The sequence below is a fragment of the Zeus faber genome (genome assembly GCF_960531495.2).
Source record: "Zeus faber genome assembly, chromosome: 3".
NCBI lineage: Eukaryota > Metazoa > Chordata > Actinopteri > Zeiformes > Zeidae > Zeus > Zeus faber.
Window position 1 is genome coordinate 15,181,165 of NC_137190.1, and position 26,861 is coordinate 15,208,025.

General features: G+C 41.6%; 2 protein-coding genes across 2 annotated transcripts; both read right to left on the reverse strand.

Moving 5' to 3' along the window:
* Positions 1 to 1,647: 1,647 nt before the first annotated feature.
* On the reverse strand, positions 1,648 to 13,436 carry cnsta (consortin, connexin sorting protein a; the record flags this gene model as incomplete). The annotated part of the gene is made up of 11 exons (XM_079997234.1): positions 1,648 to 1,879; positions 2,045 to 2,198; positions 3,356 to 3,511; positions 4,091 to 4,629; positions 5,755 to 5,833; positions 6,589 to 6,610; positions 7,394 to 7,475; positions 7,687 to 7,773; positions 9,150 to 9,180; positions 11,313 to 12,031; positions 13,079 to 13,436. The coding sequence occupies 11 exons, from the start codon at positions 13,434 to 13,436 to the stop codon at positions 1,671 to 1,673; spliced, it is 2,436 nt and encodes an 811-aa protein (XP_079853360.1). The 3' UTR covers positions 1,648 to 1,670.
* A 6,470-nt stretch (positions 13,437 to 19,906) lies between these two features.
* On the reverse strand, positions 19,907 to 26,770 carry tfb2m (transcription factor B2, mitochondrial). Its single transcript, XM_079997214.1, has 10 exons — positions 26,637 to 26,770; positions 25,278 to 25,637; positions 24,468 to 24,657; positions 24,265 to 24,356; positions 23,933 to 24,086; positions 22,275 to 22,423; positions 21,979 to 22,068; positions 21,731 to 21,784; positions 21,459 to 21,607; positions 19,907 to 20,873 (listed from the first exon to the last, which is right to left on the reverse strand). Exons 2-10 carry the CDS (start codon positions 25,563 to 25,565, stop codon positions 20,684 to 20,686), a joined length of 1,356 nt encoding a protein of 451 aa, XP_079853340.1. The 5' UTR covers positions 25,566 to 25,637; positions 26,637 to 26,770; the 3' UTR covers positions 19,907 to 20,683.
* Positions 26,771 to 26,861: the final 91 nt, after the last annotated feature.

The following is a 26,861-nucleotide window of genomic DNA, read 5'->3' on the forward strand; positions in this document are numbered from 1 at the left end:
AACATCACATGATGTTGGCTGAACAGGGCGGAACAGTTCAGCAGTTTTAAGTTTAACAACAGTAAGGGCAATTTACATAGCCCGAAATAAAAGGTGCATTTGACAATAAAACATTTTAAAATAGACATTTCTTAATCACCATTGGTTATTTCATACTGTACATTAAAACTAGGTCACACAAGCAGGTTCAAAACCTAGAAAAATGTAAAATAATATTAAGACGAGCCATCAGAGCTGCAAAAATATTGGAGAAAGATGAGAAAATCTAAAGGTGATTTGGGGACCTCCAAAGGAAGGATTTGACTACCTCCAGTGCAGGAAGAGAGGCTGAACCACAGCTTGAAGCTAACTTTATGGCTTTCACGCAACCAGGATGGTGCTCATAACAACTGATTATGGGCGGAGAAGAGATTCGGGACAGGAATGAACATTGCACCTCAAATGATCTTAAAAATAAAACTTGCATATATCTAATAATGTTAACGCTTGAAGCATCGCTGAGAAAAGGCAATTTGAAAGAGTTAATCAATCTGTTTTTTTAAGAAGTAACTTAAGATATGTAAAAGTGATTGCCACTGGCCACTACATATTAAATTTAAATTAACTGCTATGTTTACTTTACCATCTTCTACCAATGAAACGCTTTTTACCATAACATCTTTAAAAGTGTCAAAGATCTCCCAATGGTGATATTCAAAAGGTTGTGCTACCCATTCCTCACCTTTATCTAGAACTGAATGTTATGGAAGAACATTTAGGAGGGGAGAGGGTATTTCATAAGAATAATCTACTGCGAGAAACATTTTGATATATGGTTGGTCTATGACAATCATATTATGGTTGCCTCAAAACTGTAAAATCAGTGGCATCAGTTTGAAATTCGAATAGTGACACAAAATACAATACAAAGGTCTGATTTCTTCAAGGTAAAAATGTGACCCGACACTGACCATAGTTCCATCTTTGATCAGTTGAAAAAATAATAATAATACAAGTACATCCTTTCCCCACACTTGACACAAAGCAACTTAAAAATCAAACTCTACATTCACTCATTAATCATTAAGAAGTTTTAAGACTTTTTTTTTTTTTTTCCTTCCCCCTTTTCTGCGTGGTACGCCACAGAATCATTTGTTCATTTCAAAATATCACATAAGATGAAAAAGCGATTTAAAAACACAAGCAGTTGCCACGGATTGCAGAACGGCTGTTTGTGCCGGGCACCTTGGTGTGCTACGGACACGCAACTCATTATTTTGTGTCTGTGAGGGCTGTAAAGTTTCTGTTGCGTCAGTACTTTGCGAAAGTAGTGTCCTTGACGACGAGGTTGACACCTGGTGTCCTGGTGAGTCACCGCCTCCACTGACTATATCTCTTCCGCTGGAAGTGGACATCTTTGTTTGGAGTCAGCAGTTTCTTCCCCGCAGTGTGTGTGTGTGTGTGTGTGTGTGTGTGTGTGTGTGTGTGTGTGTGTGTGTGTGTGTGTGTGTGTGTGTGTGTGTGTGTGTGTGTGTATTTGGGGAAGTTGTGTGTACCTGCGATTTTCACCGGTATGATAGCCATAGCCATCAATAACTCCACTCGAGGCCTGGAATTACCATTCCGGCCTTTTTCCCCCCATGTGGTTTTCCGCTGGAAGGTGCCAGTGGCTCCACAGCTGATCACGCTGGCTACGACCCCGCCGTGAACCAGCGCTGTAGCTGAGTTAGTCCACGTTGCATCTGGGCGATGTAGAAGTCGGCATTTCGGGAGAAGTCCTGACAGACCGTGGAGTGGGCGTCGCCCAGTGCACAGTACAGAGCCGTACCCCCGACGCTGATCACCACGGTGACAAGACAAAGCAGAAAGAGGAGCAGGCAGGAGTCGCCGCCGCCAACCTCTGGGGAGAAAGAGAGGGGAGACAGAGAAGACATCGACAGGTAAATAACAATGACTTCTTTGCATAATTAAAGGTACGTTACAACAAAGGTCACATATTGTACTGACTTAACCTTAATCAAGAGGAATTTCTCACACACGCGCACACGCACACATGCACACGCACCCTGCTCATAGCCGTCGTCAGGAACTTTGAAGTGCACACGCCTCTTGGCAGGAGGTTTGGTGGTTTGGGGAGCAGAAATAGTAGATGCATGCACATCTTCCACACACACGCTCCGCTTCTTCAATATGGAGGTCAGGCCGGAGGCTGGAATCATCTGAGGGGCATAGAGAGAAAAGTCTTAGCAAGGTACCCCCAACCTGCATGCACACGAAAAAAAAATAAAAAATAAAAAAATAAAGCCTTTATTTTTCTTCCAAAATCCATGGTATTTAAAATGGAGATTTGATTTGGAATTAGATTGGATTTAGGAAGAGGAGAAAGATTGATTTATAAGAAGTAGATAACACATGAGATGGTCCAATACAGGGAGTGAATAAAGGAGAAGATGCACGGCATGAAAAAAAAAAAAAAAAAAAAAGAAAAAAAATGAAGGCAGGAGAAAAGGAGGACATATGGAATGCAGAGAAGAAATCGAAAAAATTCTTGCATTAAACTTCAAAGAAACGGGCAGCTGGAGCAAGCAGAACGGACGTAGCTCTCCCTCTTAAAAACATTCCTCATCTATCGCTCCCTTCTCGTCTCATCCCCACTGCCTCGCATGCTTGCAAACAGCTTGAAATAAATTGTTACCGAGTCAACGATAACAATTTGAAAACTGGATTTTCCAAGTTAAAAAAGAAATAAAGAGCCTGGAAAAATTTAATAAAATAAAAGTTTCTATGTTCACAAAAACAACCAATACCCAAAAAGACATTTTATCCTCCGCGATTTTGTTAAAGCTCTATTTTCCAACTGTCAAACTGAATTGAACGGCGCATTGGCTTCCATATCTGCAAAGCTAATGGTTTGATAATAGCATTAACTGCTGCCACTGGAGAACTGCTGGGTCGGCCAGGGTCACCGGGTTCCTTTATGAGTGTTGGTAGCGCCGTAGACACACATTAAAAAAGGGAAAGTTGCAAGCTGATATCCTAAGCACAATGCTTAATAATAAATGAGATTCCGGTCGGGAGAAGAGGTTTCCCCTCAAAATAGTGCACTTAGTCTCTCACACACACACACACACACACACACACACACACACACACACACACACACACACACACACACACACACACACACACACACACACACACACACACACACACACACACACACACTTTATATTCATAATGTGCATCAAACAAGGGACTCCCCTGTCATTTTTAGTCCCTCTAAACCTCCGTGAGGTTTGAGACCCATGTGACCTTTGTATGCATGCACAATCATAATCACTGCAAAAAACACACTCAATGAAGAACGGACACGCACCTCCTCTACGGTGATGAGTTTGGCCTGGTCATCTAGTAAAGTGGCCTCCCTCGTGGAGCCCGCCCCGTTCTCCTCCTCCGTCTCCACCTCTCTGTCCACCGCGCACTGCTCCACCTGCTCCCCATCACCCTCTGGTGGCGGGGCTTCAGCTTCCGGCTGCGGGGGAAACCGGATTGAAGAAAAGCAGACTCGCATAAATGAAAGTACATAAACGGGTTCAACCTGAGAGTGGCGTATGGAATGTTTATGTTTGCTTCGTCTGTGTGCTCTGAAGTTATGCGTGTCTTGTTTAGATATAATGTCTGTTTGAATCTGTTAAATGAAGTCTGCCATTTAGACAAAAACATAAAAGAATATACAGCAGTTAATAATATTAGATGTGGGCGAAATGGAAGAATGTCAACACGGTAATCATTTTTATACCCCATCCACAACATCCACAGACAGGAAATTCAGACAGACTTTGAAATCATAATCATGTATGGTATGGTATGGTCACCATATCTGACTATGATTTTAAAATCCATGTTCAATAATCGAGCTAACACATGGAACTGAGAAAACAGCCACACTTTACTATCCATTTTTTTCAAATTAAACTCCCTCTAATATTTAGCATTTTAGCCTTTCAGTATTTTCTCATCATGATTAATTTAGACTACAGAATTGTGCATTTGGATATGATAAAAGATGCTAAAAGACAATAAACAATCATTTCTGAGGTGTGGTACTAACCCGGGTCTCCTCATTCAGGGTCTGCCCAGCTCCAGCCTCCTGATCCAGCCGTGTCTCCTCTGGGAGAGCATCTCTTCCTTCCTCCTCCTCCTCCTCGTCCTCGTCCTCCTCCTCCTCCTCGTCCTCTTCCTCCTCCTCTTCCTCCTCCTCTTCTGCTTTATACTCCATTTCCAGGGCCTCCACCTCCCTGGTTATGATCTCCTCCTCTTCTCTTTCCCGTGGTGTCTGTGTCTCTCCACCCCTCCTCTCTGCAGCTTGGGTCAGTTCCATTTCTCCATCCGCTACTGGAGCCGGGTGAATCATCCCTCCCTCTTTTCCATTATGTCTTCCTTCACTCTCCTCCTCGTCACTCACCCGGTCTCCATCCAAATGGTCCCTGCTCTTCAATTTCCTGCTGCTGTCCGAGAGGCCTCCCTCCTCGGTTCCGGTGGAGCGGAGGCTGTCTGAAGCTGCAGAGCATGTGACTGGCATCCTGCTCCGGGACGGACGGGACTCCGTGTCCGTCTGCTCCTTCTCCATCTCTTTTTCAGCCAAGTGGCCTGCGGTGAGAGAGACCCAATCAAAAAGACAAAAACTGAGTGAGTAAAAGATAGGAAAGACAGAGAAAAGAAGAGTTGGGAGAACGTTGGTGTGAAAGAGCAGGGTGAAGGGGGGAGAATAGGGCAATAGAGCGAGAGAAAGTGAGGGGAGGTGAAAATGCAGAATTGGTGAGAGATAAGAGTTGTGTTTGAAATATAGTAGACAAGGGAATTGTCCTCGTCGATATCCACTGGATATTATTGCCTGGATACATAGAATGATATTATACTAGCCAGCAGATAATTACACTCCTGTCTGTTTAAACGGCTGTGAAAGTAAAACCTTTCAGCACTGTGACCCGTGTCTCTCCTCACAGGTAAGCTACACCAAAGATGTTTTGTCTGTGTGTGTCCATGTGTGTGCAACCTACACCTTCACATGCTTCCCCGTGGTTCATCAATTAGCCAAAGCCCATTCGCGAGGTACTCCTTAGCAAGTATACAAAAACACGCTTTCCACTCTTCAGGTACTTTTAACATTATTTCAGCACTAAAACTGCCCCTTGGCCGTACCATAAGTACAGTATTATTCCTTATACATAGTTTTTTCATCCTGAAGCCACATTAGGAGGTAAAGTATAGTTAGTCAATTAAATCGACATAAATACTTTTCTAAATTACTTTTTCTTTTTTCTTTTTTTAATCACTGCGTACATTCAGGACAATGAAATGTGAAGGCACTTTTGTGAAAACTATTCATGCACATCTTTTTTGCAGTATGAGTTCAACTGATATGCACATATGAACATACTGTATGTATATGTATGTGACTAATAAACCTCTTGAATCTTGATAAAAGGAAATAAAGGTTGCAGTTTTGCCAAGATATGGCACATCACTCTCACACAGACACACACATTTACTTATATATATTTTTTACATATAAACAGAGCAGCAATCCTTAACTCAATGATTATTGTCCAACAATAATCACTGTTTACAGACTGTACATAACCTGTACTTTTATCTAATAATTGAATTCCTCACACACACACACACACACACACACACACACACACACACACACACACACACACACACACACACACACACACACACACACACACACACACACACACACACTACCTGAGGTACATGAAGACAACAGACCAGGAAGTCTCTCCTTTCCAGTCATAGGGGGCTTCAAGGTGTCCAGAGATGCACACTGTAGTGACACAAGCAACAGCACAGTCAACAGTGTCACATTTGGAACTGTTGTAGGCAGGGTTTTCTGTTGTTTTCTCTTTTTTATAACTTAAGATTTTATAACCTCAATGAATACCCATACAATCCATTCAGGTTACATTCATGCACACATCTTTATTAAAGACATTGGCAGTTGATGATTTGGGATCATACGAGTAAAACATTGAGAGGGACTTCCACTCTCGGTCTTGTCTTTTCACCTGCACAATAGAAAGAGCATTCCACTGGGTTTCTACATGGTCAGTCCAACACTACTACACGTGCTCAGCATCGTGTTCTACCACTGGGGGAAGTCTGCAACACTGTCTGTGAAGCTACAACCAGGAAGTTGTCATTCTTTCATACTCAATGAGGGTAGCTTTAAAGAGAGTTCAAAATAATTTTGGCGTGTAATGTTCAGCTTCTGTTTTTGTATTGTCATTGTGTGTCTGTATGATTTGTCTGCTATTTGAAAAACCAAAGTAGAATATTCAAAAATATATATAATTTGGCTATTTTGAGCATACTTCAATCTGTAAAATTAGTATGTGACTATGCAGTGGAATACATCTTCCAGTAAAAGAAACCCAGCCACATCACACACACACACACACACACACACACACACACACACACACACACACACACACACACACACACACACACACACACACACACACACACACACACACACACACACACACACACACACACACACACACACAGTAGTCTTACCAGAGCATGTCTGGTGCTGGGTCTAAAAGAAAGTAAGAGACGAACACAGAATCACAAAGGGGGAAAACAAAGCCGTATGAAAGTCTGTTCTTGTCTTTCGCAAATGAATCCATGCAGGATTAGTGGCCCAACTTCACTCTGCCAATCTAATATTAGAGCACATTTCCCTCGCTCTTACGTGTGTGTGTGTGTGTGTGTGTGTAGGCTTTTTAACAAATTGAAACCCTACCAGTGTGACAGCTCAAATGACTGAAAGTGCAGGAACAGCAAACAGACATATGTTTAAGCTATTACTGCTGTGTCTACCATGCACAACACACACACAAACACAAACACACACACACACACACACACACACACACACACACACACACACACACACAGTGAGGGGAAACATTGCTTATGTGCTGGCAGGTGAAGAATGCATGGACTTCCCCTTAATTATAGCATATACATTAGCATGTTTGCTCAAACACACCTGCACCCCAGCATACTTATAAGTCACACATACCGTCATAAAGGTGAGGTATGATATCAATTCACAATACATTATTATCATTACTTAATGTCATAACTATTTCTGTTTTGATGCAGAGGCCTAATGAATAATGAATATAAAAAATATATTTATATGAGTAGAGAGCATATTAAATGGGAAAATACAAACAGAAAGTCACTGGAAGTGTGGTTAAAAAAATAACTAAAATGATACATTACATTTTAATAAATAAATATAATGAAAAATACACACTGAAAGCTACTGAATTTACAACTGAACCATAAGGGCACAGAAATGTGGACTGACCGATGGTGCGTCTGGCAGATCTGAGTGAGAGCGTCCAGATGGGTTGCCAGATCTGAATTAGACAACCTCTGACATTGAATTTCTGCGAGAAAAAACAAAACAAACAAAGAAAAATAAGAAAACAGGGATTAGAACAGCCTCAGTGATGTAATTATTATATATATATATATATATATACACAAATAAAATCTATTTTTGAATCTGTATTTTTTGTCCAGTGTATAACTATGTATTTAGGAGTCATACATGTGTAGTGTATGGTTGTACTGTACGTATGCAAGAATTGGTGTTACCCCACTGTTCCTGCAGAGTATTCAGGTTGTCTAATATTCGCTGGTGATAGAGTCTCTCGAGCTGAATGCACCATAATGCCCGATGATCTGGTTAACAAATGGTTAAGGACCAAACAAATATGCACACTTCACAATTCAAACACACTTCTCCGATCCCGTTTATTCATTAACTTCACCCAAAGGAGAATAAAATGATACTATCAACTTTACTAGTCTCATGGCTTCCCTGACAAATGAGGGCATGAAATGCAGAAAAAAGAAAAAGCGTCGCGGAATCTATAAAGACATGAATAACTACAAAAAAAAAAAAAAAAAGTATCGCCAGGGGAAAAGGGACTGACCTGGAAGGAACTAAAAGGACGAGAGCAGGATGGGAGGGAGCGTGGCCAAGCGTGGAGAAAGGAAGAAAGATGGAGGCCAGGAAAAGATGAAGCGGTGAAAACAGAAGTCAAAGAGAAGGGGGAAGCGAGAGAAAGCTCGACAGGAAGAAGCCTCATGTTTATGGATATGTGTGGCTGAAACACCATTCCTCTTTGATGTGGCTGAGCGCTCTGCCACTCAACCACCCCCCCTTAAGCTGCCGTATCCATCCCTCCTTCCTCTTTTCAAACTTCTGATTATCCCGTTCTCGAAGGTTCATGTCATGCTTGTATGTCGCCAACATACCTACTCCCTGCATTTTAGCTGTATTGATGTATTTGTCTTTTTGTCTCGCTTTTGCTCTAAATTTGTTTCAGCTGCTTTTTAGCCATCTGCACCTCTTTCTGCTCTCGGGGTGTTTTCTTCAAGTGATCTGAGATACCTCACCTCCCCTCTATTCGCTGCACCCTCTTCCTTCATTGACCTCTCACCTCAGATCGGCTGCTCTCTCTCTATACTCCCCTCCTCTTCTGTGGATCCCTCTTTCTCTTGATTTTTGATTTTTGATTTTTTTTCCCTCTCAGATGAGGCCAGTCAGGGATCAGGGGCTTTGTCCTTTTCATTTTAAGTCACTCCAAAAAAATAAATCCCCCAGTAGCTTGCATTGTTAATTTCTTATTTTATTGCCCTATTATATTCATATTTTTATATTGTATTTATTTATGACTAAAATGCCGTGGAGCCCGCACCGACGTTTCACTTGACTGTACTTGTACTGAATCTGAATTTGGCCCGGGGAATGAACTGAGACAGGCAGACGCATGGACGGACATACAGTATGTTATAAAGACAGAGACATAAGTCACAGAGAGAAATGACTGAAGCAAAACGCATTTTACATACAAAACATCTCCTATCTCTCTCACACAATCACTTGAGCCGTCACACTGGGAGGGTTTCAATTTACACACACACACACACACACACACACACACACACACACACACACACACACACACACACACACACACACACACACACACACACACACACACACACACACACACACACACACACACACACACACACACACACAAGGATACAGTCTTCTTGGAGGACAAAGGCCTCAGCAATCTGTAGAAAGACAAAAAAAAAAGTTGAATGTTACATTTACATTTTTCAACATACATTCAAATCCTGGACTGCAACTTTCTTCATTTATAATCCATTCCTCTCTTTATTGGTACAGCTGTAGGCGGGATGTTGAAATGAGCATAACCAGTCATAGCAAGTCTGGTCACATCTGGAGGGTTTCTTCTTGAGTGTCTGAGCGTCGTGATCTCAATTCTAACATAGAAAATTGTGATTCTAATTTGAATCAAAACCAGCCTGATGTGCAGCCTGATGGGAGAGGTAGAAAATGAGCAGCGGATAATGACAGTAAGCTTACTAGATACAGTACGGCTGGTTGAAATATCAATATAATATAGATATTGTGATATGAGACTCGATATTATCTGAGATTTTGGTCATTATAGTTAAATGTTGTCTTTAAAGATGCATTACAGTAAAATTATGCAATTTTCTGATCTTCTTAGACAGTTCATGCTGTGCTGATCAATGCCTCTACCTACCTTGGTCATAAAATCCACATTACTATCTATCCAAAAATGATTAATATTGAGGTACACAGCAAAAAATGTGGCAATATTTGATTTAGTCAATACCACCGAGCTCTAGGATACAGTATGTGAGCCTGGTTAAAAACATTTAAGTCAACTTAATACATTCACGCGTCCCTCCACTACATGATATGAACAGCTGCCATCAGTTATAATAAGAGTACCACACAAACGTGACAATGGTGACAACACTACGACTGTTGCTACAAGGCTACTGCTGAAACTCCTTGAAAATACTCAAAAAATATAACAGAAGATATCTAAAGAATTCATTTTCTGGTGTAAAAGACAGATGATAAAAAAAAAGAGACGATAAAAAAAAGTGAGAAAGGAAAATCAAATATTAACAGCTTACAACAGAGAATAAAATATAATGAGACTCTACCTCTATGGTGCAAATGTCGCTTTCCTGTAGTTCAGCAGACTAAGTTGACCATGACAATTCACAGAATGAGAGAGGCAGGAGAGTGATAGAGATATTGAGAGAGAGCGAGCGAGAGAACGCTCGCATTTCTAATGAAGTGAGAGGCGGGACAACTGAATGACCTCTCTCTCTCTCTCTCGCCTCAACTGGTCCGTATACACATCAGACTTTGAACGTTTCCTTTGATACTTCCTCGCCCTCCCTGTTGCTCGTCTGTCGGTCATCTTTATGCAAAATGCTAGCTTGGACCGCTGTGCCTGTTCCTCTTTTGTGTCTCCATTTCCCTCATAAAGAGAGTATGACACTCTAACACATGTTATGGCTGTTAACGGACAGGCCCAATTGAAGTGGAAATCTTAAACCTTAACAATGCTGATTGCCGCTTTCAATTCAAATACATGTACAGCACACAAGGTTAATTTCCATTTCCCTAGCCAAACAACAGATTACATGCACGGTGGCTGCCTTTGCAGAGGTCTGTACTCGACTCTGTGTTATTATTATTTTTTTTTTTATAAATCAAACTGCCTGGAAAGAACATTCCTTCACATGTCAAACGACCCTTGGAGTCATTAACCTTTGAACTCTGGAAAGATAGTGGCAAATATGTAAGACAAATTCCCAATTAGGGTGCCAGTCTTTAAGGCTAACGTGGAAAGTTACAGTGAGAAAATATGGAACATAGGAACCTTGTAAAACATTGTTAAGAAAGCATTAACAAATCAAACTGACAGAGTCGTTCACACACCCCTGACAAACAGGTGCCTGTCCCGTCATGTAGCTCTGTGCTTATGTGTGTGAGAGAATGGTTTAAGTAAGTGTGTTTGTGTGTGTGTGTGTGTGTGTGTGTGTGTGTGTGTGTGTGTGTGTGTGTGTGTGTGTGTGTGTGTGTGTGTGTGTGTGTGTGTATAAAAAAAAACACCTGTGCCTAAGGGGACAGAACGCTAATGCTAACGCTACTGATTTATGAGATAGAGTGAAAAGGAGTGATTATAAAAATATATTTGAGAGATTAAAAAGGATATGAAAAATGCTAAAGGAGAGCAGAGAATAAGGCAGTTGAAAACTGAGAGTTTACTTATACAGTAGTATAGTGATAGTAGGTTCCCGTTTCCCGAGAGGAGAGGAGAGGAGAGGTAAGACGGACAGACAAGCGTTACCTGGTGAAGGTAGTGAGGGAGATGAGTGTCGTCTCCTCTTTGCTCCAACTGCTCCAGAGATGCCAACAGAGCAGAGTGAGGGGTGGGCCCTGAGGTGGAGGTGGGACTGGAGCCATGTGTGGAGGTAGAAGGCCACGCGGCGCAGGTGGCAACACAGACAGAAGTGGGTACGGCAGCGGGGTCAATTGGTTCTGTAGTGGGTTCAGTATCCGTTATTGAGCTTACACGCCCTCCGACGGAAGTGGTAAGGCCCACAGTGCAAGGACTGGCTACAGATGCAGTCGGTTCTGTCGTGGAGGCAGCGGGTTCTGTGGATGAGCCGACGTGACGCCCAGGAGGAGAACAGCCAGGCTCTGAGGTAACTGATTCATTCTCGGCGAGAACACCACTCTCTTCTGTTGTTGCGGCATTCGTGACGCAGGTAAGTTTAGCTTTGGGCCCCGTGGCCGAGGTTGTCGTTAATGTACTTGAGTCCATAGACCCGATAGCACTAGTGGTTCCTGGGATGCACTCAGGCCCCGTGGTGCGGGAAAAAATCCCTGTGCCGGAGGCTCCAGATCCAGTGTTGGAGAAATGAGAGTCAGCTCCAGGATCATGCTGCTTCAGTTCCACGAGACTGAGGGGACTTGTAGTTTCAGGGACAACCACGGCAATGATCGGGGATAAAGGCTCTGGACTGGTCCCTGGGCTGAAGGGGTAGGGAGTCTCCAGCAGACTGCCTGCAGAGAACAAACAAACAAACACCACGACAGTTTACAAAGGATGTATAACGCATTACGCACACATTAATAATACATAATACTCTGCATAAAATAATACATCCAACTCATAACTTCCAAGTTAGTCATAGAAATATAAAGGATAGGAATAATTGATGTCATAAGTATTTTTATTAGAATACATCTCAAAACTGGGTGATTTGATGCACAACTTATTATGTTTACCCCAGTTTATTCCAACTTCCATGCACAAGCACAAAAACCCACACACTGCTCCCACTAGAAATTCCTTCACTCCCTTTCATTCGAACCCACTCCCATCTAATTTAACTTGCTTCATTTACACCCTAATTTCCTCATTTTCCTTCAGTCAAGTGAACCCATGAGTAGATCTATTACCCTAACCACACACACACACACACACACACACACACACACACACACACACACACACACACACACACACACACACACACACACACACACACACACACACACACACACACACACACACACACACACACTTCAGAAATTGTTTTCTTACCTTGAATGTTCTGAAGACTAAAACCATACAATAACAGTTACAGAGAATACAGACATAGCAAGAAGTAACATTTAGGGACTTTATTTTTATTATAATGTCACAGTTTGGCTGCCATAGACGGTCGTGGTATTATGTTTGACTTAGGTTTAACGTAGATTACATTGAAGTATGTTTGGATCTTCTGGCTTGACTTGGAGCACTTTTGCTATTACTGTGTGATTGCAACAACAGACTCTCATACATACATATCTCCCCCACAGGTGAAGTTTAGATTAACAAGAAAATTCTAGTTATTTTAATCTTATTTATTGAAGAACTAGAAAATAAGAAAAAAAATGTTTTAAATATGACACACTTCAAACATTTGTTGGTTATCAATTCAACAATATGATTTGCCAGTGACTGTGATTAAAGAGCCTCCTCTCGATCAGACGACCTGGAATCGGAGTTTGAAGTGCATCATGTTCATGGCTATTTTTTTTTTGGCGGAAGGGCCCTCCTACCTGTGTCAGAATACGAGGAGTCAGTCATGGGAGTGTCTGGCGACTGGCAGCAGATCGAACTGTTTAACTCCTCAGATTCTTCCTCCGCCATCACCTCATCACTCTCATCCTCCTCCTCCTCCTCCCCCCTTGATCTGTATCCCTCCTTCCCTCCATTGTTCTCATCTCCATTGTTGATGGTGTATTTGTGGATCAGCAGGCTTCCCTCTCGCTCATCATTTTGTGAAAGGGAACGTGCGTGTGTCGCAGAGACTGCCTGCGGCTCTATGAGGTTGCGGTTTGGGACGTTGAGTGTGCCGGGGTCAAGCAGGTTGTCACAGAGGTCACCACAGTCCTGTGATTTAACTGCTGCCTCCATCTCACCGTTACCTGAAAATGTAAAAAATATATACACCGGTCAGCCACAACATTAAAACCACTGACAGATGAAGTAAATCACATTGTTCATCTCGTTCCAATGACACCTGTCAAGGGGTGGGATATATAAGACAGCAAGTGAACAGTCAGTTCTTGAAGTTAATGTGTTGGAAACAGGAAAAATGTGCAAGCGTAAGGATCTGAGCCACTTTGACAAGGGCTACATTGTGATGGCTAGACGGCTGGGTCAGAGCATCTCCGAAACGACAGGTCTTGTGGAGTGTTCCCAGTATGCAGTGGTTAGTACCTACCAAAAGTGGCCCAAGGAAGGACAACCGGTGAACCGGCAACTTGGCCGTCCATGGGCTCATTGATACGCAGGGAAAGTCAAGTCTAGCCCGTCTGGTCCGATCCCACAGAAGAGCTACTGTAGCACAAATTGCTGAGAAATGCTGCTATGATAGAAAGGTTTTGGAACACACAGTGCATCAGAGCTTGCTGTATATGGGGCTGTGTAGCGACCAGTCAGAGAGTCAGAAAGCGCCTACAATGGACATGTGAACGTCAGAACTGGACCATGGAGCAATGGAAGGAGGTGGGCTGGTCTGATGAATCATGTTTTCTCCTACATCATGTGGATGGCTGGAGTTAGGGTCCAATCCGATGGAGCATCTGTGGGATGTGCTGGAACAACAAGCCTGATCCATGGGGGCCCCAGCTTGCAACTTACAGGACTTAAAGGATCTGCTGCTAACGTCTTGGTGCCAGATACCACAGGACACCTTCAGAGGCGTTGTGCAGTCCATGGCTCGACCGGTCAGCCCAAGACTGTCCTGGGTCTAGGTAATCAACGAGCAACAGGTAAAACCCCCATCTACACACACACACACACACACACACACACACACACACACACACACACACACACACACACACACACACACACACACACACACACACACACACACACACACACCTTGTCATGACATGTCTCCCATCTGCTCTGGGATTGTTCCACCTAGCCCACTCGATGCAATGAAACTGGTATGTTTTCAACCCCATCATCTGTGCCGGAGGGTCCTGAAAACACCACTCCGGTAGTGCGTTGCTGGACACACACACACACACGCACCTCAGTATTTTCTTTTTCTTTTTACTCACTTTAACACATGTTGGAATCTGTATATAACGTCTGTTTGGTGATTGTTAAGAGAATTAATGATATGATTGGTAGATATACATCTGTGTGAATAAAATCACCCACTCACCATCATGATCCATCAGGCTCAGCCCTCAATGCATATGATCTCTCAACATGAAGGCTAATCCACTACATGGAACCCTACAGTGGCTTGCAGAGAATGAGAAGAGAGACCAAAAGAGAAAGAAGGAGAGACAGCACCAGAGAGAGAAGGGGGGAACACGTTAAGCATCATTCCTGAGTAACCAAACAAACCCTAACAAGTTTTTAAGACATGAAAAAAAAAAGTGACAGCCCTGACAACACCCTGCACGGAGATTGGAATGACACCCGCCAGAGAAGGAAGAAAACATCTATTTAAATGCCCTCCCTCGTTCTAAAATGCTAAATGGATTAACTTGGAAATAAGGATACCAAAAAAAAAGATTATTCGATAAAACTGTTTCGTGTTACAGTACGAGATGACTACGAAGATTATATGGACTGACATTTCCAATTTAGCTGACATCATAGTGGTCGACAATATTTATCCATGGATAAAATACATAAAAAGAAAGAAATTAAATTTTAAAAATCTTGATTCCCCTGAGGTTAAATCCGATCTATGAAAACAAAAACAAATGTAAGATCAACTTCTCATGTTCTACCTGCCAAGTTTAAACAGTTCATAGCGACTTTTTTTTTTTATAACATATATTTTCTTCTCTGTGAGGTAAGGACTGGAGGTAAGTTAAGGTAAGTTTAATTTAGAACGATTTAAATGTATATTTAATACAACACAGACAATTAATATTATTATACAATTATAATTACAAAACCCTGAATCGCAATTCTGGCGCCACCCCTTGCAGCCGCCTCACGTCGATTGCGCACATTTTAGTGTTTTTCGTTTTTTTAGAGCTTATTGTGCATAATCTCCGGGTGTCATGACATTTCACTGCATATATGTATGACTGTATGTATATGTATATGACAAATAAACCTCTTGACTTGACTTGACATACAAGTAGAACCTCATGCAAGACATGGCAAACACGCGGAAGCAAACATAATAAGAAACCACTACAAAATATTACAGAAGTGAAAATTTTGGAGAGAATAGAAATGGAAAAGAAGCAATAGAGAAGGTATTCTATTTTCTATTCCATTCCTATTTTTCTGTGGAAATGTAGATTTGGAATACGAGCAGAAGTAAAACAGTGTCACAATGCACGGTGTTGGGATAAATTGGGATTGGGATAAATGTCTAGCCCTAACATTAACTTGTGTAAACCTAGGCTGGGCAATAAATAACGATTATAGTTAATTGTCTTTCGCAGTTGCATCCTATATGGAAATTGTGTCTAAAATATTGAATGGATTTCCCAGTATGATAATCTACATAACCATATTGTTGAATTTAATTTTTTGATTCCAAGCATACCGTATATATAAAACATTCTTGCACCAGCCTTGAGTACTAGAGTAGTTGTTTTACTTATATGATGTAGTAAAGAGGCTGTTCTACTTCTGTAGAATAAGAACACACACACACACACACACACACACACACACACACACACACACACACACACACACACACACACACACACACACACACACACACACACACACACACACACACACACACGGCCCATCTCAAAGGAATAATTTAATCCTGTCCCCCCCCCCCCCCCCACATTCTCTCTCCTGTAACCCTTCATAGCACAGTGTTGCACTACCTTGCACCCTAAACATCTGAAATTATATATATTCATTGAAAACCCTACCCATTTAGAGAACTTTGTTTTTCTTTTCATACATTCATTTTTACAGACGCTACTTTTATACCCCACCTGGGAAACAATTACATAAACGGGGCATCGCGGCAGTCTGTCCCGAAGGAAGACAGACATATGCCATGACGCAACTAGATTGTATGTGCAATTATATCTAAATAGGAATCAACAACATTATACCAGAATATCATCACCTCTTCAGATAAACCCTATTCAGCCCTACAATTTGGAATGAACAACCTCTGAAACAAATCCATTTGTTCTCCAATGGATCCACGACCAAATCCCAACGGATTTGACATAGAGTCCGAGAAACCGAAAAACAACCGCTGCCAGGGGCTTATGCAACGATGGCCTACAGATTACACTGTGATGTTTGGATTGTACCATCTCCCCAGGGTCAGGTCACTGTACCTGTGCGGGTGTTTTCTGACTTTCCTCTATACACCTTTTCTGAGTGGGGAAAGGTGGATGCACGGGGGAGGGGAGGGATACATGTTTGTTTACCTTTAAAGTTATTATTTATACTATGTGATTATATTCTACAAAAGAAAAGTACATACACACAAGGTTATTATAAGTAACGTGGGGGAAATCCCGACGAGGAGAAGATCGGACAGAAGAGACAAATGATGAATTTATGTAGAGCAGGAGATACGACGACAGATAGGGAGATAGGTACGACGACAACAACAACAACAACAACAAAAGGGGGACACAGAAGCTAAGCGGGAACACTGTGTGAAGGGCAGAGAGACATCGATTTAAAAACAAATAAACACAAAAAAACGGATTATATCAAGCGCTGAATAAGCTCTCTTCCAGACAGTGTTGGTCGTGGTGTGATGGTCACTGAGAAACACCAACACCCGCTTTGCCAGGGACCGCCCTCAAGCACAACATCAACTCTATCGACGGGCAAGGGGTTAACGCTGCCGTCTATGAGTAAAACCACGGACAAAAAAAAGCCAAAACAACAACACATAAACGCCGCTCGTGTTAATAGTCCATGCTCGGCCCCCGTTTTAGGGTTGATAACGCACTTTCTCCCTTAAAAAGCTGTTCGTAAAACAGCAAAGCGCTAGGCTTTGTGGCCAAGGCACCCGCACAGCTGACGACGGCACCTCGGTGGGTCGGTCGGTAGCGTGAGCCAACCTCAATGTACCTTTGTTTGGTACATTTCGATGAGGCCGTTTTGTTCGACGCGGCCACAGCGTGAAAGCAGACAACGCCGTCCGAGCCAGCGGCAAGGTCCCGGCGTCCCGCGTTAAGGTTAACAGCGACACACCGTAGGCGCTTGACAGTGCTAGCGGTAGCGTAAGCTAGCGCGCCGATAGTGACACATCTGGGGCGAGATCCGTCGGACCGAGTCGCCGTCTACTGCGCATAATAAAAAAAAATTAAAAATAAAAACAGTCCTTGTACAAACACCACAACACTTACATCGGGGCGGTCGGGTTTTCTGATCCGTGTGCGTCTGTCAGCTCGCCGGGGCCAACGTGTGTGTTGCTGTCGGTGGAAGCGGTTTTACGACCAGCGGTGCGCTGCGCTACTGTGGCCGGTGTGCTGCGGCGTCTGGCTGCCACCCTCTGTTTACTGCCCGCACCTGGACTGCCTCGGTATTTGTATGACGTTACATCTCTACGTGACTTCGTTCTTTGGGGTTTTTTTTTTTGTTTGTTTGTTTGTTTGTTTGTTTGTTTTTTGTTTTTTTTTACGTTAGGTCTATCCTATTGCACAATAACATACTTAAAACTGATAATCCGTAAGATCATTATTATTATTACTGTTATTAGGGGTGCACGGATTTTCATTATTATTCATCTTGGCATTCTTCCGGCTAAAAGTATCTGAAACATGGCAACCGCAGTAGCGCAGACACGTTGCAACCGGGACGTTTCAGACCTCTTGTTGTCAGAGTGATCGATATGAGGGGGGGGGGGGGGGGGGGAACTAAAAGTTGCCATTTGCGTTTGATCATTTTGAAGGAGAAGACTGTTGGCGCGGCTTGATTGGTTTGAGGGGGCGCTTTGTGACGTCATCATCCAAAGTTACACAAGTTGCGCGCTGTGGATTGCAGAGCATTTGCTACGTTAAAGGAAACAGGGAAAACTGCAATTCGTGCTGCATTTCACAAAACCCTGAAAACTATGATCTCATACCGAATTAGTTTGGTTATATATCAAATATGTGCAACTGGTCGAACATTTGAGATTGAATTGGTGTTGATATAAAACAATTTGTTTGATGGAACCTCGGAAACCTGTAATACATATCTCACATGACTACACTGGAGCCTGTGTATTTCATTGGCTTTATTTATTATTATTATTATTATTATTATTACTATTATTATTATTATTATTATTATTATTATTATTATTATTATTATTATTATGTGTCATAATCTTGTTGATAAAAAGTCTCCCGTTTGATGCTTTCTTGAAGATAAACTCAGTAGAGATCTTAAACCGATTTTTTTTTTTTTATATACATCTGTGGAAACCTGCACACTTGCATTTCCTACTTTTGTCAGAAGGTAAACTGTTGATACAGAGGTATATTGTTTTTTATTTTTAAGGGATTATTTCATGTTGTAATTTTTTCAATTTTTATGTTAATTTTATATTTATTTCATATTGTAATTTTTTTCCATGATTTTCTAAGACGGAATTCAGAAATTCATATTACTTTTATTATTACTGAATATTGTTTTGATGTGTGCTGCTATAACGCTGTAATTTCCCTCTAATGATGAAAGTATCTATCTATATGTATGTCCATCTCTTATATTTAGCTGGTGCTTTATAAGAAACAGTGATTTAATGTATGTGTGTGCCTATATGTCTAGTATGTCTTCCATAAGATGTTTCCATTGTTGGTGGCAGGGTCCGCCTTTCAGAAGAGTGCCAAGACTGGGAAAGCGAACTAAGTGAAAGGCAGTTGCAGTGACTTTCTAAAACCAGTGTCGCTAATTGTGGTCAGTAAACTGTCAATGTTGATGAACAGTCACAGAAAAGAACAGGACATAGCCCCACTGCCGCAGGAACTCAAGAAAAATAAATCGATAAATCAATGATTAGAAGACAAACCTTCAAGTACGAAGACAATCGTCTTATAGAGCGAAGATGAGCGTAAACCCCAATGTTGAAAAATACCTTGTTGCAAATGGGATTTCTGGGACTTTAATGTAATCCAACCAACAATGTAATGGATTACCACTTTTAAACCGTTGAGATACTGTATCTCATCCAAATGGCACTAAGTAATTAAAGTACACTGAATGGTTAACAACTGAGGTGTCCGGAAGGAACTACACAACCTTTATTTTAAATTAAGATAAAATTGAATGGCCAAATTGCATGTAAATTCTCAACATGGCACGGCAGCCTTCCCTTACAAATGTTCTGGTTACATCATAACCATCATCACACCAGTTCCCTATTTAAAAAAAAAATCCAATGACTTAATATTATGAGACAATACACAAGCTCAATGATATAAAGTTTTAATAACACACACATACAATTGAACAATTAGAGACCTACATCATTTCCAATCTGCCCGGTCTAGTAGGGCAAGTCATATTGGGTAGTAAGCTACTTTCCAATACAGAGAAAAACCCAAATGGTCAAATTTTCAGTTACAGTGGCGAGTTCACTGGTTATACAAACCGTGTTTATTCTTCAATGTTATTTTCTTTAGTAAGCATTTGATTTAATTAAATAGCCTAGGATGAAGCTATCAGAGTTCCAGAAATAACATGATTCTGTAGAAACCAGGTTTTATTCTGTTCTGGAAACTCTATGAAATGACACGTGATGTTGGTATTTGGTTTCAATTAATTTGAGAAGTGCTAAAATGCTATTGCAACCAGACTCCACAATACATGGTTAGTCATTTATATTAATACTAGAATCTTTTTTTGGCCCAAAAGAAAGTATTGATTGAATAATTTGTTAAATCAATATTTCCCGTCAATAACTAGCCCAAAAAAGTCTGTGAAATTGCCTTTAGGAAAATGTATGTACATTTACATTTTGCTATACACAAAAATATACAGGTCATGTATGTACTTCAAAACTGGTGACAACCTTAAGATCAGGAGGACATTCTGTTTGTCCCTGTTTATCCCCACATACTGAACAACTTCATATTGCTGGTCAGTATTTCTTTCCTTTGTAAGTATACTATAGTGTATGCATACAATTCTGTAGCTTTTGATTCATGGTTCACATAAATAGGTGCGCGGTACAAGGTTTTCATGCTCTAGGCCCAGCCCTCCCGCTTGGTGTTCTCCAGGATCTCTGAGTACAGCCAGCTCTGAGTGAACTCCTGACTCTTCTCCATCAGCTGGAACAGTCTTAGGTACTCTTCTGGGAACACGTGGCCGGTGAGGATGTCCTCCGGCATGTGCATCTCAGCTAAGAGTTTACTGCCGCTGTCCGGAGACCAGAGACTGAGAGAATTAGAGAGGGAAACGGAGGGAAAGATAAAACCCCAAGGCAAAATAAAAACAATGCCTGGCATTAGAGGGACAAAGACAGATACAGTAGATAAAGAGACAGAGGCTACTTCAGGGCTTCATTGTGTCTTGGGTGAAATTGCACGCAACCTTTACGTGGGTTTGCGTATTGTAATTACAATAACGCTGGATTCAGGTTGAAGTGGTTATCTCGAAGAATCTTTTTTTTTTTGTGACTTATAAAATCGTATTTTATTCGGTCATTTAGGAGGTGTTTGGGACAGTTTGTTATAACATGGTCATAAATACATTTAAAACAAGGTGTGGTTTAAACGAATATCTTTGAAAATAAATAATTTAATGTCAGATCATAATGGCACCAAATAAAATGCATGACATTAATAGAGGGACAGGAGGACTAGACTATTCAGGTAACAATTTTGAGTTAAAAAAAAAAATAACATGAATGACCAAAGCTATAGAGAAAGAGGAAAATTAACTGTAGAAGACAAGCAAGACAAGCATATGCAATTCTTGATTCAGAGAGCATGTCACACACCACTTGTTTGTGTCACTTACTTGAGCATGTTAATGAGTTTGAGCTTCCTCTTGGCTAGACATTGTCTGACCATCACAAGCAAAATTGCAGCATTTGAAGGAGTCAGATTTTGGGAAAACAGATCAATTCTAGGACGCAGACGCACCAGGCACATATGGTCATTAGGCAGCTGTGTGGAGAAGGAAAAAAAAAAAAAGACATGGTGGCATGGGAGATTTACATATTTGCTATAAATATATAGCACCAAACTGACACAACCAAATTAAACAGTGGAAATACACCATTTACTTACCCTGCCCTTGTGGATAGGTCGTTTTGAGGATGACACAAATGAGTCCCACGGCTCCTATAAATACAAATAAATACAACAAATAAATACAGAGAGTGTCAAACCATTTAATGTGTACCTCTTGTTCAAGAAGTGACTTGAAAACCTCTCATAAATCCCAGGTTACAACACCTAAAACGTGTGTGGTAATATATCTTGCGTGGACTGGAAAATGACTTATTTTCTCCCACAATCCAGCCATTCCACAGTACCTTGTGCAGGAGTTTGATATCACAGGCCATCTGCCAGAGGACACTGAAGGCTCTGTAGTACATCATGTCACCTGGGCGGGACACTAGTTTCTGAAAGAATCAAAAATACACAAGATAATCATATATACAGTATATACTTTATGTGTGTGTGTATATAATATGCAAATCCAACCTTTTAAATGTCTGTGACAAACACACACATGCTCGCACTGCCTGCCTGCTCTTTGTGGTGAAAAGGTTAAGTGGCACTATTTACATACATCCAAACACACATTCTTCCTCTCGCTCTCTCTCACCGTGTATTCACTTTCACTAATGAAGAGGTTGAGCTCCACTCTGCCGTATCTATAGACGGACAGCCGTTCGAACAGAGCATACACCATCTTCAGCAGCGTGCCGCGGTCATTACGCTGAGGCAGGATTCCAAACACCTTCACCGGAATGTCTACACACAAACATTCCCAAATCACATTAGAAACCATACGGATAAATTATTTTGTTTGTATGTTACTCATTTTGTTATAGTTTCATAATGTGTGCTTATCTAGGTGCCATATGTTTAAGCAAGTCCAAATATAAGCCTCTTCATTTTTAATGTTAAAGCACCACTTTGTAACTTCTGGTATGTAGGGCCCTGAGAGTTTGAGTGCAATTGCACTTTCACACGACTTTCGTAAAACCCAGTCCGGTGTCCGAAATTATTTATTTTACAGGACAATTATGAACCTTACCTGTCACGTTTCAATAACACCCTATGTTACAAATGTACACCTTAATGTACACCTAGGTTACAGCGCCGCTTGCACGGACCTCGCCGCTTCAGCGAGCACTCAGTCCACGGCTCCCCTAGAGGGTCTCTCCCCAAGGCTTCCCCAGCAGAGGGCGTGGGGATCGGCCCCCTGCTACCGGTGTAGGTACTGGATGGGCTCGGCCTGGCAGATAAGCTTGCGCGTGCAAGTCAGAGGGTGAAACAAACCCTGTGGCGCAATGACAGTGAGAGCCGGGGTGCGCCTGCTGAGATTTTTTTTTTGCTGGACATTTCGACTAGCAAGTTTATAATTTATAGTTTTATTCATTATTATTATCAAGTTTTCCAGTCAAAAAAAACGGTAATCCCCAGTGCCAAACATCAAGAAAGTGATTTAATGATGGAACACACTTTTCCCACGGTTTCGTACCAACATAAAAGTTACATAATGCAAGAACAGGCCTTCGCAGGGGTGTGTTGGAATGAAAGCGGTGCCAGTCTCCATATTACAAGCCAGTGCACCATCAAAAGGATTTTGAAGCTTTTATTTAATTGCTAATTAGACTAATTGCTTGAAAGTACAGTCTGTGTGTGTGTGTGTGTGTGTGTGTGTGTGTGTGTATATATATATATATATATAAATGCGCTACCCTACATCCCTGCTATCCTTGTTAGTTATGAAAGGAGTTCTAAGCTTGTCTGATTTCTTTACATTTAAATAAATTACTATAAAAACAGCTTTACTTGTAAGTTTACATATGGACAGCACAGTTTTTATTGTGGCCCAACAACCAACCTCCCACTCTAGGGCATCATCGCCTCATCATTATACGCATTGTGAATATAGTTATTTTGTTGTTTGTTGTTCGCCTTGCGGCCGCCTGCACCTCGTGTTGATTGTGCACATTTTAGTATTTTTAGAGCTTATTGGGCGTAGTCTCCGGGTGCCATGACATTTCACTGCATATATGTATGACCGTATGTATATGTATGTGACAAATAACCTCTTGAATCATGAATCTCTAAAAGACATGAAGAATAGAGAAGAGGAAATAAATGAAACAAAAAAATTCAATGAGTAACTAAAAGCTAGAAAAGGTGTATTCATAGACAAAAAATAGAAACAGACATACAAGGACAAGCAGACAAGACAGGAATAGTTAATAGCTATCTTGGGACTGTGGATTTATGTATTCAATGTCTCACCGTCGGTCCAGCTGGCTTCTGAAATCCCCAAGTCAGTAAAGAGTTTATCGGTGAACATGGCAGGAGGCTTGACGTTTGCAGTGCTGATGGGGTCTAGCTTAAAGTAATCACAGTGAACCACTTCGAGCTGACCATCAAGGCAACTCTCCAATTTCTACAACAAAAAAAACACACCAATTATATACCAACCATTTAAACCATTGGCAGTTCTGTTTATATCTCTAAATGATAAAAAAAATAAACATGCAAAAAACATCCATCCAATGGAATTCACTCTAAATACCGTGCATGGTATGTGTGTGTGTGTGTGTGTGTGTGTGTGAGTTAGATACCTGCAGATCATGTAGAAACATCTTGTTCCCCTCAAGAGCAACCAATCTCTGTGCTCCTGCGTTCAACAGTGTCCTGGTCAGGACCCCAGGGCCTGAAAGACACAATTTTAAATTTCATGTGTTTTATATATAGATTAAAAGTGCTGTCAACCAGACAGCAATTATATACACAAGGAAGCCAAAATACATGTCTTCATACACACCTGGGTTGCAATCAAAGATAACAGTCTTGGAGTTGTCTAGGTCAGGTCCTAGATGCTCTGCCACTACTTTAGCCAGAGCTGGGTCAACAATGAAGTGGCTGATTGTTCTGCAAGCCTTAATTCGACAGATGTTCTCCTCTACCTCCCCAACATCGAGGAAGTAATACCGGCACGAGGGCTGATATTGGCCCTGGAGAGAAAATATATAGTGGTAAACTCAGGCTGACGCAATCCTTTAAGATAAGATCAGAATACATTTATTTTATTGCATTATTGGTCATAGTTTTATTATTTACTTTTACACATTGTATAGAAAATATTCGAGGAGTATGTATTTGTGCTTTTATGCTCGGGCTGGACTTTATTGAAGAAAATCAAATATCGTAATATCTTTGGACAAGTAGCTTGATAATAATAATTTTAAGATATTGCTACTATTGGTGTTTTTATATGATATTTTTACACAAGTAATTGGAAAACAATCCTAAGTAATGTGTATATCAGGCAGAGGTGTTGATAAGTACAGCTAGAAGAGTTAGAAAATTGCATTATTTCCTTTAAGACCAGGAAAGCATAACGTTTAACTACATCACAATATTTCAATAACCAAAATCCTGTTCGATACCAAGTCTCATATCACGATATTGCATCAATATATCGACCAGCCCTACTTTATCCATCACAACAAAGAAAAGTAGCCAACGTGTACAGAATCTTGATTGGCCCTAGCCATATCAGACATTTTTTGCCAAGAAGCGAATATTTCATCTACATGTTGCGTGAGACGATTTATATACTGCATTAGCCTACCTGTACAGCCACAGCAGACAGGTTTCTGTGTGTGAGGGCTGAAGAAGGAGAGGTCCTCTCCCCACAGGGCTGTGAGGAAGAATACCCCACCGATGGCCGACCAGGGCCAGAGGAGAACGAGTCGAGACTGTAGGCCCTTCTCTGGGACATTTGATTTGCAAAAGTAAGTGTTCCAGAGGGTCCCATAGTAGCTGTCACCGCTTGGCGAATACAGTATTTGCTGCCGGGGCTGTGGGCAGTAACAGAGCGCATCGCCAGCACGACGTGTCTGCACATCTGGGTCGACATGATGGATGGACGGGATGGTCAATACGTAGGTGACCAACGACAGGGCAGGGTGCAGGAGGGTGAGATCATAGACTAATGAGAATGAGCAGAGACAGAAAGATTATAAACATTAACAAATTTAAAATGAGAGGGAATAAAATAATCTAGAATCCCTCAATGTATGCTGAGATATGCCAATAAAGATTCTAATCTAAATAAATATGACCAATTTAATTCAAGATACTTTACTTGTCACATACAGACATGTGCAGCAAAATTATAAAGGGAAGCTACAAAGGCTGTGCATAACAAGTTAGGTAGAGAAATAACAAATAATGTAATCTAAATGAGAAAAATGTATATACACACACATCAAGCAAAATAAATGTGAATGTGTGAGCAAATATACACACATACAGAGTACTTTATTAGGTACACCTGTACAATGCAATGTGATCCAATACACCAGCTCTGCCATGATTTATACCGTTATTAAGTTACTAATGTTCAGTTTTTGTTGACATCAAATTTGTCAATTCAATGATATGTTTATGATGAGGTCATCGCTAAATGTGGTGTTGTACTGTCCTACATCATAGAGAGGTGTTTCTAATTTGTTGTCCCTCTGTCCCCCCCATGTATGAATACGAAACACCTCCGTTTATAATGCCACTCAGTACAACGGCACCAACTACTCTGACCTCGGTACTAAAACACATAATTGAATTAACCCCCCTTCTATGACAGCGTAAAAAAAAAAAACCTGAACATCATAGGCAACATAAAGCTAAACGTTTGGCCGAGCTGGTGTAATGCTGCTCTATTACTACATACATTTACTGAATTGAAACCATTTAAGTGCATCAATCTCAAGCTACGCTCAGACCTGGCACAACCACCAACACCCATGACTAACACTCGAATATTCGAATCGCAGCAGTGTAGCCGCCGACACTGTTGGTTCAGCTCACACTTGGTGCGGATAGACCGCGCTCGGCTGCGGCGTGAAGCCACGCAGCTCGAAATACGTGAGCTTGCGCAACGCGCGGCCTCTATAAAGCACGCACAATTTCTTTTTGAGAGTGAGCAAACCTTGTTGGGAATTCCTCGGCGTATCCCGACCGACTCACGCCGGGCTCCTCGGCCGCAGCTAACAGTGACATTGAGCCGGGCGCACGTTGACCCTCCGCGAGGTGTTTCACGCTTCTCCCGGTGGCGGGCGGGGCGGGGCGGGCTGCTGCCAGTGACGTCGGTCGATTGTGGCGTCATATCCATGCGACGAAGGCTCTCCAACGGCGGGCGGCGGTACATGAATGG

Coding starts and splice junctions, on each gene's coding strand:
- tfb2m (XM_079997214.1), bottom strand. CDS start 25,565: ATGTCGACCCAGATGTGCAGACACGTCGTGCTGGCGATGCGCTCTGTT. Junction 22,424..23,932: donor AGAAGCCAGCTGGACCGACG/GTGAGACATTGA, acceptor GTTTGTGTGTAG/ACATTCCGGTGAAGGTGTTT. Junction 21,785..21,978: donor ATATCAAACTCCTGCACAAG/GTACTGTGGAAT, acceptor TTGTATTTATAG/GAGCCGTGGGACTCATTTGT.